The 14,999-nt window shown below is 31.8% G+C and overlaps 1 protein-coding gene across 14 annotated transcripts in view; it reads left to right on the plus strand.

The window, feature by feature from the left end:
• The window catches only part of PHF20L1 (PHD finger protein 20 like 1), a 100,577-nt gene that overhangs the window by 60,258 nt on the left and 25,320 nt on the right, over nt 1-14,999 (plus strand). For 11 of the 14 annotated variants that reach the window (XM_031947216.1, XM_031947217.1, XM_031947215.1 and 8 more), the window contains 3 exons: nt 1,481-1,537; nt 3,188-3,295; nt 12,081-12,245. In XM_031947216.1, coding sequence (XP_031803076.1) covers nt 1,481-1,537; nt 3,188-3,295; nt 12,081-12,245 — 330 coding nt within the window. The remainder of the gene's footprint in view (nt 1-1,480; nt 1,538-3,187; nt 3,296-12,080; nt 12,246-14,999) is intronic. The other 3 variants (XM_031947223.1, XM_031947226.1, XM_031947227.1) reach the window with 2 other exon arrangements.

Raw genomic sequence — 14,999 nt, forward strand, 5'->3', positions numbered from 1 at the left:
TCTTGCCAGGACAGCTCTGCATGTATGTTGATAAGTTATAAATCTTTCAACATAAAGTGATTTTTAAAAAATGCATTTTACATTTGGGTTCTTTATTATTACTACCAAAAAATTGTTTTGTACAAGTTAGAACATTTAGTTATATGTGTGTTTTGGGATTTTGAGATTGATTTTCTTTGGAGAGACCATTAGTGAGGAATATAGTCCTTTCAGCCAATGCAAATCAGCACCAGGTCAAGCTCAAATTATAAAAGAGTTGCCTGGATGGGGATGAGTTGCTACATGATGACTTGGACTTAAAACCCAGGTCTCCCTGGTTTCAAGATATTCATTATGCCACAGCTTACTCTAGTTCTTGAGAGTAGATATTTGTCCTTAGATGTAATCAAAATATATTTGGAATTAATAAGTCTCAGTATCTAAGAATAATAGTAATATTCGTAACTAACAGTGAATAAATGATGTTTTTCTAAATTTGCATTTTTAAAAAAGAGATATTCTAAGTAGGTGTCAAAATAAGATCATTGAACTGGGACTTAAAAGATCTCTTCCCTTTGATACGTCACCTTTCCTGGTTTCAGTTATATTTTTAACAGCTTTTACATCTGAGAAGTAATGAAGAAATATTTATTTGTAGAATAGTTCTATCATGACTTAAGAAAAATTGGCACCTAGTGACACCTTTATAATGGGCATCAAAGTTAATACTCAGGTTGAATGGTTTGAGCATCCATCCTGACTTTAGATAGATATAGATAGCCTTTTCATAATAAAAATTTATAAGCAGCCTTATGTAGCTATTGGAGGAGAGGAGCAGAATTTAAATACCTTACTAATTTCTTGAATCATATTTTAAAGGATAGTGAATGTTTGCCTTTCTCTCTTCCCTTCCTTATTCTGTCTCTCTTTCTCTCTGTTTCTCCCCTCATTCATCTATGTCTGTCTTCCCCCCTCTTTTTCTTTTTCTCTTTACCTTCTTTCTCTTTCCCCCCTTTTTTTCCTCTCCGCCTCTTTCCTCTCCTCTTATTCTTGGTTTCTTTCCTCCATTTCTTCTCTTCCTCTTTCCAGCTTTCTCCTCTCCCTTTTTTTGTTTTCTACCTTTTTCCTCCTTCCTTCTTACACACTTAAGTTTTTACACTGATACCCAGAAGGTTTTGTAAAAATCTAAAGCATCCGTGTATACAGTGCTAATAAATGGAATCATTTTTCATTTGGTAGGGGAACTTTCTCTTTTAAGGAATTCAAATGACAAATCCTTTTGGTAAAACTTAATAATTATACAATTTATTCTAAAGCACACCCACATTTATTTTTAAGTAAACTAAAAAAGAAAAAATGTTGTTGGTGCTTTTACCAGTAATAAGGTAGCACTTTTTAAAAGTTCTCTGTTGATACTATGAAATATTGCAAAGAAAGATCTCTACATCATTCTGTCCCACTAAACTTATATGTTGTTTTTCCCCCTACCCCAAACCCACAGGAGTATTGAAAACAGAAAAAAAAGTGAAATTGGAAGAGAAAAGTTCAACGACATTTGGTATGAACAGAAAATAATATTTAAGCAAAAGGCTAAAACTTGAGAGAAAGGGAGAGCATAGCCTGCCCCTTACTTTTTACCTGTTATACTCTTTTAGGTGTAAGTTTTCATCTGTTTTAGTATTTTTTAAAGAGAAAAAAGTATAGAAGTGGGGATTGGTAATTTTCTCTATCTAGATAAGGGTTTCTGTCATTGAAAATGAGTGGATATCCTAGAACAATTTAGAAAAGGTAATATCTTATCTAATCATGCAGTATGTCAGGATGGTTAGTTCTTCAGTGTCCTACTTCCTAACTTAACTATGTTTGTACTGTTCAAAGGTAGAAAATTATGTCTAGGACATTCAGGGTTATAAAATGGCCTTTTGAATTTCATCAAAGATAGGGAAGATGATTGGGTTGGGAGCTAAGAGTAATTATTTCTAATTATATACACAGAGATAAAAATATTGAAATTAGAGGGGAAAATAATTAACTCAATGATTTGGAGGGAAAGAATAAAAAACTTCAAATATAATGCTGATTTTAAACAAGTATTGTACAATATTATTAACAAATCTAAAGCTTTTTTTTTCCTCAGTGACAAAACATGAATATGTGAGTTTTAAATATGTAAAAATATATATTAAAGATATAAAATATCAATTATGAAAGATACTGGCTGTATTTGTTGTATTGGGATTTCAGGTACCTGAAAGATTATAGATATAAAATTTATAGATATTTTCAATACCTCATTTTAGTCATTTTCTTCAGTCTTCTTTTATATTAACCTTTTACAAGCAAGAGTTGGCTACTTTGAGATATACCCTCTTTTTAATACCTTTTTTTTTTTTTTGGCTCTGTAATATAAATAATACAATAATTAAAGCAAGGAATCAAACATAAAATGAGAAGGGACCTAGATAAAATGCTAATTAGGTATCCTCTGAATAACTTACTGTTGGTAGCTATGTGAAGTTAGGTAGGTAAAAGAACTTAAATAAAAGCTAAAACTCAATGAAGTTGAAATTTTAAAAAATAACTTAGAAAAACTGAATGAAATTATCTTAGAACATTGTCTTTCTCTTTCAGCATTCTTATAAAATCATATATTAGTATGTTGCTTTAGAAGAATTTTACAAGAACACCTTTCCGGAGGATATAATTTTTTTCCTTCTTTTATTTGTGTACTTTTTAGAAAGTATTTGGAGGTTATCTAGAAAGCAATCTAGTTTAATTTTTTCTGTTTCTTAAAAAGAGAAATTATAACTTGTGTTGACATATCATATTAGGTTTTCAAAGATATCTTTTTAAGGTTTTACTTATTAAAATTATATTTAGAAATTTTTAGCTCAATATATTCTCAACTATGAGATTTAATTTGAAGCATTAAGTAATCATTATCCTCTTTTAAAAGATTTACATTCGTGTCTATATTAACGTAAAGATTTCAGTAATTTTCAGATATACTAATGAAGATCCCCTCTTATATTTCAATAAGTTAATTAGGAGGTCTAGAGCTAAGGCACCAATGGATTAATTAAATTCTTCTTCTCTGGGCAGGTGACTGATAGAGTTCATTTGTTTAAATTTAAATGCCACATTTAGGTTAATTATAAAGGATAATTTCTAGGACTGATAATGACTATTAACATATTGTATCATTCAGGTAAGAAGAAGGAAAAGGATAAAGAGAGAAAAGAGAAAAGAGATAAAGATCATTTTAGGCCAAAACAAAAGAAAAAGAAGAAGAAAAAAAAGAAATCCAAACAGCATGGTAAGTTATAGCATCTTATTTTTCTTTTTAAAAAATCTGATTATTTTCTCATATATCACATTTTAGAATTCCCCTGTTGAAAAAGCAAACATTTGATGAATATATTTTCATTTATTTAAACATCAATTATTTTACCCACAGCCTTGTCAATGTCATTTGGAAATTTTTCTTGAGTCCTTGCTCTCTGAGAGGTCCCAAACATCTGTAGAGGATTTCCTTTGAGGATTTTGACCTGGAAAGGAGCCCTATGACCCTTTAATTAATTTCTGGAGACTCTAGGTCAGTGAGACACTGGAGACACTGTTTAAAATCATCAATAATCAAAATTTACATAACTACTTTCAACTTTTTAGATTGCATTATAATAGTGTAATACAGAAATAAGATTTTTGAAGTTCTTCAGGTTGTTTACATTGCATAAGAAAAAGGAAGTTGGAGCTTAAGTGGTTTGAGTTGTCCGAGTATCTCTGTTGTAGTTATTCTTACACTTATCTAGGGTTATGGATGTAGCAGCAGAAGGAAACCCATTTGGACATAGTCCTTCAGAAAGTTGCCAAATCACTTGTTTTCCAGTATTCCTAAGACAATGTTTAAGTATTTTACTAGCATTTTAAAATATGCCTTCTGTGGAAGCCTGGTGGAATATAGAATGTGAGTAGTTGTTCCATGAAAAGCTTTCATTGCTGATATTATGATTTCTAAAATATTAAATAGGAAATAACGCAAGTATTGTGTTACACATCAGTTTTCTCATTGTGAACATAGGCTTGATGTTTTTCTCTTTTCCTTCAAAATTTCCATAGCTCTTCATCTAGGGACTTTCTCACCAGAGAGCAAACAACAACTTTTATTGTTTTTTTTTCTGATGTATTTTAAGCCTCAAAGCATTCTGAAGGCAAATTAATTTGAAAAAATCCTTTCTTAAATTGTGATGCCTTAAATAGAGAAAAATGCTGGAGATTGGTTGTGAACAAAGTACTCAAGACCATTTGGAAAGAAAATGAGTATGGTAATTGATGTCTTTTGGAATCCTCTGGATGCTTCAAGGCCTTCTCAAATGTTCTAGGAAGAATTCCTTCATCTCTCAACATCTTATAAGTAGTTTCTTATTTCTCAGAACTTCTGTAGCTCCTGTCTTTTGCATTTAGAATACTGTTTTGTTATTTTAGTAATTTCATTGAATGTCTTATTTTACAGATTGTAATTTCTTTGAGGATAGTAATTGTCATTTACTTTTGTCTCCCCCAATATTTTGCTCATTTTCTTGCCTGTATTTTTGTTTAGTTTGTTACTGAGTGTAGGATGTCTCTAAGAGAGACTAGTGGTGGCAAAGAAGTCAAAGGAGATCAGTACTATTGATACTATTGATCTGCTTATATATAGGAACTAAAGACTTATGAACTATTCTGGATCACTCTTTTCTGTTAAGTGGCAAAGGATATCTCTTTAATAATTTCGCTGTATATATTTAAAATATATATATAAATGAAAATTCTAAGTTCTAAATAAGTGGAAAATATTGAGAAGCTTTGCTTTTTATAAATAACTATCAAGTATTAAAAGTGTAATCTGTGGTTGTTCCTAAGAATCTTTGTAATTAATTATCAAACCTTGAAAAAATTCTCTTCCGTTGACATTCTTTTCTTTTATTAGTCACCTGAGAAGTGACAGTGACTCCCAAATGACAAATGTACAAGTGATCAAACATAGATTTTTTCCCAAAAAACGTATTAGAATTTCAAAATATATATTAATTTTAAAAATGCTATTAACACATGGAGTTTATAATAATCTAAATATTACTCTTTATGGGAGATGAATGCTGGATATGGAGCTTTCAAGAAGAAAAATATAGGTTATTCCTTTAATGAAAAGCCAAAAGAAAATAAAGATGATAAGGAAGGGATTCAAGTAATTTTAATAAATTTTAAATATCACATTGGAGTGCCATTGAATATTAGGAGATATCCATGGAAGAAAACATTATTTTCATTTGGTAAGAAATGGTCCTTTATGACCACTTCATGGCTTCATGGAGTAGTGGGGTATTAACATTAGTACTTATATGATGAGTGCTTAATAAATATTGTTGACTGAAATCAACTTAAAAAGCATGGAGTTTTCAGCAGGTAAACAGGAATGGGGAAGGGAGGAAATGTGAATTTCAGGTATGAAGGCTAATAGGAGAAAAACATTAGGGAAGGAAAAGGAACTTGATTTAGGGAATGATGAATAATTTACTTTGGTTGATATGGCTTATCATGTGAACAGATACTTAAATGTGGATAGCAAAGTAAAGTGGATCCAACTGTGTGTGATCTATGTTCTAGACCAGGGGTCCTCAAACTTTTTAAATAGGAGGCCAGTTCACTGTCCCTCAGACTGTTGGAGGGCCGGACTATAGTAAAAACTTTGTTTTGTGGGCCTTGAAATAAAGAAACTTCATAGCCCTGGGTGAGTTCTCAGCTGCTGCATCTGGCCCCTGTACTAGACCAAGAGATTTGAACTTTCATTTAATAGGCAGTAAATTGTCATTGACTTTTTTTTTAGTAGGGAAAGTGAGGCAAGGTGATCAGAATTGTAAATTAGGGAAGATTACTCTGGGAATTAGAGATAAAAAGGAAACAAATTTCAGTACTATTGTAATGGTCTGTGGTGAATGGTAGTGAGAGCCTGAATGAGTTTGTAATTAGAAGTTAGATATAAAAAATACTTATGAAGTAAAATCCAAAGGACTTTGAACTTAATCAAATGTGAGATGAAGTAAAAGATAATGTAGTGTGAGGTTTCAAGCTTAGTTGAATGAGAGAATAATGTTACTAATAAAATTCAGGAAATCAAAATTTGAGAGAAGATGAGCTTGGTTTTTGTATATAGTATTTTTTGGTGCTAAAACAAAGCTAAGTTATTGGAAATGCTGGTCTGTAACTTGAGAGATACAGATCTGGGAATCATTAACATAAAGACATTAATTGAAACCATCATTATAAATCAGACTTCCAAAAGAAAAGTTTTAGAGAGTCATGAGAGAATAGGACAGAATTGTTGGAGATCCTCACAGTTTGGGATAAAACTGGAAGATTGAAATATGTAATATGTATAGAAAAATTTTAAACTTTTTCCTCCATTGAAATCTCATCCCCATTTCTCTTCACAAAATTTCTGATATCTCTGATACTTATATAAAAATAGCTATTGTTTGTGTATCAATTTAAGGTATGGAAAATGCTTTCAGTGTTGACTTCATTCTATCCTCACTACAGGTCTGTGAATTAGTATTCACATTCTGAAGATGAGGAGACTGAGTCAGAGACATTTCGTAAATTGCCCAGGGTCCCAGCTTGTAAATGTCTGAGGCTGAATTTGAACTCTGGCCTTCTTGACACCAAGGTCTATACTATTTACTGTGCATACCTATCTGCCTTCAAAATAGCTATCATAGCACTTCAGGATTTCCAAAGGGTTATCTCATGTTATCTCATTTCATCCTTTTGATAATCCTGTAAAGGAGATGCTGTTATTTTCTTCACTTTACAAATAAGGAAACTGAGATAGCAAGATCAAGTGACTCAAACAGGATCATACACAGCTAATAAATATCTGAGGTAGGATTAGAACTCAAATCTTCCAAAATTCCAATTCCACATTCTGTTTTTTGAGTTTCAGGCAATTCTCTAAGATTCAACTGAAGTTTTTATTTTGTTGGAGGTGTTCACATGCCACTGAGATCATAGATATTTGACAGATCATAGATCCTTGATCTATGCTAAAATGCGAACTTTTGTTTTTATTTCAAGGAGAAGATTGGGAGTCATTAAAAGTCCTTCACTATTTAAATTTATTGCATTTTGCTCTTAGTAAGTTTTCAGCACAGTTAATTGTTATTTTGCACTTTCTCTGAGATACAAGTGCTTGTATATACATAAGAGATATATGGAACAGCTTGTTGGACTTTTTACCCATACCAAATAATTATTTTCTGAACAATACAGAACTAGAATAATAAAAGTGAGTAAATATAATGTGAAACTAAAAGTCTTTAACAGATCTATTTAAATAAGCTATGGGTTCTGAAAATGTTTAAATACTTAAAAGAATAGTTCTTTACATATACTAATAGTGTTTTCTAAGGGAGATTAAAATAATATAAATCAATCACCACAATGAGCCCCCAAGGAACTCTTTAGCTAGCAAAATATTGGATTTTTCCAGGTAGAAACAAACACTGAGTTGCCAGTGGCATCACAGGTTTTTAATATAAACTTAGTCTTTAGTTTTCTTATATAAAGTTGGTTAGAGATTATAAGCAATATTTCTCTTAAAACAGAAATGTAGTTTACAGCAGTATTGTCAAACTCACATAGAAATGGATTGTTGTGGACTATGTATCAACTCAAGAAACCACAAATTAACATATATTTCATGTTGTATCTTTTTTTTTTTTTTTTTTTTTTTTTTTTTTTTGTGGGCTTCAAATTTGGTACTCCTGCTTTATAGAATGCTTGGCAAGAGACATTTGAACCCTCTCATCCAGAGAGCATTCAGGATGAAGAAACAAGGGTAACAAAATAGGTAAAAAAAAAAAAAAAATGTGATGATCCATTAAGATTTTTAAAACAATTTTCCCCATCAATGATAATTGGCCACTACATTTAGACTTTAACAGTACTAATCTCTGCTCTGTGTGTAAATTGAAATGTTCCTAAAGGAAACCGAAAGGAAAGCTGGAATAGGTCACATATATACAGAAGAGGCTTGAGATGTAGAAGAAGTTTTAAGGGTATTCCAAGGCTTATTCTTTCTCTACAATTAAATTATAAACTTTCTTTCCTAATGTGAGGGATCATGTTTTCTAATTCTTTTGAATTTCTCCACTGCAGATCTTCTCAATTATTTCTAGTCATTGTCTTTCATATAGTAAAAGCTCAGTAAATATTTATTGTCTGACTGGCTTAAAACATGCCTTTCACTTAAAAAATATCAAATGAGTTGTCTTCCCATTTAATAAATCTGCAACTCCCTTTAATTCATGAAAGTTATACCAAATCTTTCTCCATTAATAGGCATTTTAAGGTAAAGCAGAGGTACAAATCTGTGATTGTCCATAGGTTAGTTTGAGAACAGCAAAAATAGACTATTTCTCTTGAAATCCCTTGCACTTTCTCCTTCACTCTGTCACTAAATGACTTTTACTTTTACTTGGCTGACACAATCAAGGATGTCCTTATGAGCTCATTAATCTGCCTTATTTCTCATCTCATCTTTGCCTATAAATTATTTGTATTCCAGACAATGAGAAAGAATTGATCCTTTTCTTTATCAAAATCACTCTATGTCTTCCATCCCATCTCCCACTATTCCAGTGGTGTGACTCGCTGATATTTTCAATTTCTTCCCATATACTGGCTTCTTTCCTTTTCTTGGTTCACGGCTTAGAATTTCCTGTCCTTAAAATTCTTTCATTTAATACTGCAGTTTCCTCAAGGTGTCATCTTATATTTCTTTTCTTTTCTTTTCTTAGCTATAATCTTAGAAAGACTCACTACCTTAAGTTCCTCATAATCCACTTATTTAATTTCAAGATACTGTACTAGGTCTGATCTTCTTTTTCTCTGTCAAACTCCTTGAAAAAAGCTGACCACATTCACTCCATTCCTTCTTCAATCCTATTTAATTCACTTTGATGTCATTGCTCAGCTAAAAATGCTTTCTAAACTTCTTTACCAGTAAATTTATATTGTTTATTCTGATCTTAAATATGCAAAAATGAGAATTTCAGTATATAGAGGAAAATATAAAAAGACTATATATGAAATCATGAATTTTCATTTCATACTGATTGATTTTTTTAATTATATGAAAAAATTTGCATGTTATTTTCAAAATTGTCTTTATTGTGCTTCTAACTTTTTTCTGTTCCCTTCTGTGCATTTTAAAAAGTATTACTTTAATCTTCTATTGCTATTTCTATTTCTAATCTTGCTTTCCTTTACCCTTAGCAAAAAGGGTGAAAAAAAAAATCCTTGTAACATAAGCATAGCCAAATAAAATAAATTCACACATTTCCTACATATAAAAATATCTGTCTGTATAGATAGATCCTTTGGAGATATGATCGATTATAATTAACAATTACAAATTGTTTCGCACAATGATTAATACATAATAAACTCCATATACATGCTAGCTAGCAGCAGCAGCAGTAGCAGTAGTAGTACTAGTACTGTAAGTACTAGAGGAAAAGGAGGAGGAGGAGGAAGAGAAGATTGGAGTTTTACTTGATAATGTCATTGCCCTTGTATAAATTATTCTCCTGCTTCTGCTCACTTCCTTCTGTATCAGCCTATACCCAAGATTATCTGAAAAAAAAAAAAAAATCTCTTTCATTACTTATTATGAAGCAATATTTTGTCCCATCCAATTACCACACTTTGTTTAGCTATTCTTCAGTTGTTTAAGGGGCAGTAAGAATCAGAAAGTTTATTCTGCTTGCTATACAATGCCTAGCATGTAGAAGATCCCTAAAAAGATGCTTACTCACTGTTTTCCTTGTATTATTCTCCCTTTTAACATTGCTTTTATAGTTTCTTGTTAAATACGACATATTTCTCTACCAAATTCAAAGTGTGTTAAACTCTCCTTTATCCCATTTCAGATGGATAAAGATAAAAGTGAAGTTTATTTGATGCCCACTTTCCCATACTTTTTATACCTTGTTTCTGTACACTTCTCATATACTCCAATTATGAGAAAGCAAGTTTTATACCCTTCTTCCTTTCTAGACTAGTGTATTACTTGTATTCCCCTTTCTCTTTTCCCTCTTAGAATTCTCCCCTCATAGAAATTTGCCCTCTTAGAAATTCTCAGAAGAGAAACACTCTACTCTTAGAATCTCTATTTTTCTTATTTAAATTCCCCAATATTTTTTTAAAGGACATTAACATTTTGAAAGAACAGTTTGTTCCTTCTCCCTGTTTAAGAATGTTGATAATACATTACCATACAGCACCTTTCATTTAAAATAAATTGACCCTTTTAGGTTCCTCAGGCTTTTCTAGGCTTCCTTGTTTTTTTGAGGTACAGAGGACTAGGTCTTAGAGCTTAATGTTAGGGACCTTAAAATCCAAGGACTTGAGCTTTCCAGATCTGAGCGATGAAGCACTGTTTGCATTTCCCTAGTTGATGATTACTTCCAAAGTTCCCAACCTTGTGCTTTCTGACCACCCTTGGGCTTTTTCAAGGGAACCTTCTACTATTATAGCCTTTGAACACAGATTTGCAGGCTGCACCTGTCCATCTTTAGTTTTCTTGCTTTACATATTGAATGGTTCCTCATTTATTTCCCAAAGGTTTCTGAGCAATATTGTGATATATAACATTAAAGAAAAGTTTATACATGTTAGTTTTTTTTAGATTTTTGATCATTCAGTCTGATGACAAATTTTGATGTTTTGGGAATAGATGTGCTGGACAATTTGTCTCCCATTTAGGAGACTTCTTTGTTAAAAGTCCAACCAATCCTCTCTCAATTGTTAAAACTGAATGTCTTTTCTCAATTCTAATCCTTTTCAACCCCTTTGCTTCATTTGCCATTTTTAACTGCCTTCTTGTAGATATTATCTTTTCTTTTATATTTTTATCTTTTATATTTTTCTTCCTGAGCACTCCTCATTATTGGTTTGTCATAAACATCATGACCCCAAACTATGGGAGTTCCCTAAGGTTCTATACTTTTACCACCTCTCTTTTACATTTTTATCCTCTCTTTTGGTAACTTCATCAACCTCTGTAGTTTTAAGCTAGTCTCCAAGCTGGAATTTGAACATAGATCTTCCTGATTCTTAAGCCAATCCTCTATTTTATCATGTTGCTTCTTACCTGGAATATCTTTTCTTTCATTTCATTTTCTCCCTTTGTAATCTCATTAGCTCCCATATTAATTTCTATAAATGATTTCAAAATTTTTATATTTAGCTTTCATTTCCTTTAAATTCCAGTCCAAGATTGCTAGCTGCTTGCTATGTAGTTCCAGCTTATTGCTTCACAATCATCTCAAACTCAATATGCATACTCTTCCCTTCCCCATTTCTAGACAGCTCAAATCCCATATACTGCGAAAAGAATTTTCTCTGCTTATGCCTAATACGAATCTTCCCTGCCCTCCAATATCACATCATATATATCTTGGATGCACATCGTTATTTGCATTTTATTCTTCCAATTAAAATGTGAGTTTCTTTAGGATAGGGAACTCTCTGCATTCAGATCATATTTTTTTTAAGAGACTTTTTTCCTAGCCAACATAATTAGTTACCAGAATAGCATTAATTCCAAAAATAATTGCCAAAAATTTCAAAGGATATGTAGAACTTTCTTTTTACTAAACAGCTAATGGGTGCCATTTTCTTCATCCTGTTGGAGTATTCTCTGCTCTAAAATAATGGGTAAATTAAAGGTAGTATTCTTTAATTATATAGGTAGAGTAATTATATAGGTGATCCAGAACCATATATCCTCTTTGTCTGCTTTGCTAAAAGATAGTTGATGACAGGAAATTTGGATCCCTCTTAAAGTTTATATTATCTGTGGCCAGAATGCTTCAGAAGCCCTTTTTCAGATCATCTGGTAAGTGATGATCTAATTGCTCATCAATGACAAGCGAAAGTTAAAAAATGATTACATTTCTGTTTTATATGACAATAACTTGAGCACCTACCTCAATATGATGACTCTTCTGGGTTGCCTGAGAGTTTATTAAATTATTTTTTGATGTCTTATGTTGCAGACTATTCAGACTATGAAGACAGTTCTCTAGAATTTTTGGAAAGGTGCTCCTCTCCACTCACTCGGTCCTCCGGGAGTTCTCTGGCTCTGCGAAGCATGTTCACGGAGAAAAATACGTCATATCAATATCCAAGAGCTATTTTATCTGTTGATCTTAGTGGAGAAAGTATGTTCATTTAATTGTAGGATGCTTTTTATTTTAAAGCTTAAAATTACTATATGTAGAATTGGGACTAAAATAAATGATAGTTTATTCATTTAATGAATTCAGAAAATATTTACTGAGTTCCTATTGTATAAAGCACATAATTTAAGAAATGAAGATCTGATTATATGACACTACTAGGTAACATTTATATAAGTACTTGAAGGTTTGCAAAGGAATCTTTTTCTGCATAATTTAATTCATAATAATTGGAATTGGAATAAATTTTACTTTAAAATTTTACAATGCATATAATAATCTCCACTAAGGTCTTATTCCAGTACCTCATCCTGGCATGGCTATGATTCTGTATTCCAAAATAAATTAAGGTCCTAGAGATCCTTTCATACTCTGGAAGTAGGCTATTGTCTGAGGACAAGCCTAGCTAAGTTCAGAGAAGGCCCATCACTAGAAGATTGTCTATCATATGATAATTCTTTTTTGGCCAGATATTTCATCATGACTGTAGTATAAAGTATGATGGAGTTTTAATCTGTGTCAGTAGAAGTTGTACCCACACTGATAAAACCATAGTTGTTTTTGCTATTATAAATTATGTAGAAATCTAACTATGGATTCTAAAACTATTGATACTGATGTTTACACATGTTATGAACATGTGATCAAAGACACAAAATAAAAGTTTTAAGGAAAGTCTGAAATAAATACCAGAATTTCAAATTGAGAGCAGAAAAGTTGGGAAGGACTCTGAAGCTCTACTCAGATGTAATCTAGCTTAATCCATATCTTAATCTTGCATCTCCTCTACAGCAGGTTCAAAAAATGCCCATCCAAATTCTGCTTGAATGCCTACATTGCTGAGGAGTTTCCTACTTATTAAATTTTAGGAAATGTTGGGAAATGCTAACTTTCATTGAATTGAAGTTAGACTCACTTCAAATGTCTACCATTGGTCCTCTGATGTCACATTTTATAGAATGAAACTTTTAATTTAATTCATGTGGAATCTCTTTATATATTTGAAGGTAATTTTCATTTTATTCTTATGTAGTTTCTGTTCTGCTAGACATTCCATGTTCCTTTAGTTGCTCTTTGCATAACATAGTTTCAAAGACCCTTTACTATTCTAATCACTCTCTTCTAGGTCCTTGTCAATATATGTGTTGCAGCCAGGTGGTACGGTGGAGAGAGTGCTGGACTTGTAATCAGTGCTGAGTTTGTGCTGCACTCATTACTTACTATCTCTGTGACCTTGAGCAGGTCATTTTACTGCTCTTATTTGCTTCTTAGTTTCTTCATCTGTAAAATAGGGATGACAATAGCATTCAACACAGAATTATTATGAAAATCAAATGATATATGTAAAGCACTTTGCAAACCTTTCAGTGCCATATAGATGAAGTTATTATTAGAATATAGTACTATCAACTGAAAACTTATGTGTAATTCTAAAATTTGTGCTTTGTACATAGTAGGTGCTCAATCAATATTTGTTGAATGAGTAAAAGAAAGAAATCGGAAACCATAAAATTAGTTCAACTTTTCCAGATCATATAAGTTAATACTTAATTCAAATTATCACATATTTCCATAATTTCATATGGGGTATATTCTATTTTATGAATAAATTCTTTCTTGGGTACTGAATTTTCAGAGATTTAAAAAATTAATTTTAATAATTTCTTTAGGTTATTAGGATGTGATTTAATATAATAGTCAGATCTAAGGGTCTGAAAAGATCTAGAAGACTTTTTGTTATTAAGTGAATGCCCTCTCCCCCCGCCAAAAAAAAATCATGTTACTAACAAATAAGGTAAAATTCAGGAAACTCAATTAATGCTTTTTTGATAAGTTTAAAGCCATTATATCTATCTCATAGTCAAGTAAATTGCTTTCAGGTTACTTAGTATCATTTAGAATATAGGCAGTCTTGAACCTAAATACGAATGTGTTACAATACAGAATTTCATCTTTAAATCGGTAGGTAGGGCTCATCACATTTCTCAGTGGAAAAGAATTACAACAATGTCCAGAAGTCAACTCAATAAGCTTTTTTTTAAGTCTTTATTATATTCTAGGCTCTAAGCTAAGTACCAAGGAGACAAAATATAAGAATAGTTTTGCTTTCAAGGAATTAGCATTCTAAAAGGGGACAAAGCACACAACTATGTACAAATAAAATATATACAGGATAAATTACAGATGATCTCAGAGAAAAGATACTAACATGAAAAAGACTGGAAAAGATTTCTTGCAGAAGGTATATTTTAGAGTTGAGACTTGAAGAAAGCTGGGAAGCAAAGATTAGCAGAAAGACGTGTGAAAATGCATGTAGGTCTGTAGATGTATTGTTTTGTTCAAGGAATAATGAAGAAGTCAGTATCATTAAATTGTAGAGTATGTGGAAGGGATTAATATGTAAACAAACTACAAAGAGAGGAAGGATGCATGTTATAAAGGACTTTAAAAGCCAAACAGAAGATTTTATATTTAATTCTAGAAGGCAGTAGGGAGCTACTGGAAATTTATTGAATAACAGTGTGACCCTGCTTCTTTAGAAGTGGCTTGGAGGAGTAAGGGTAGGGTTAGAAAGCCCAGAGTTTAGTTGGTAATGAACTAAGGAAGTCAAAGCATCCTCCCTGTGTACATCTTCAGGTATGTTCCATAGTGCATGCTGATGTATGCCACATATTTTCTTTTAAAAACCCCAGGAATTAATCTGGTTTCTTCCTGTTCCACTGCTTCTTCTTGTTT

Source organism: Sarcophilus harrisii, chromosome 1 (assembly GCF_902635505.1).
Source record: "Sarcophilus harrisii chromosome 1, mSarHar1.11, whole genome shotgun sequence".
NCBI classification, from domain to species: Eukaryota; Metazoa; Chordata; class Mammalia; order Dasyuromorphia; family Dasyuridae; genus Sarcophilus; species Sarcophilus harrisii.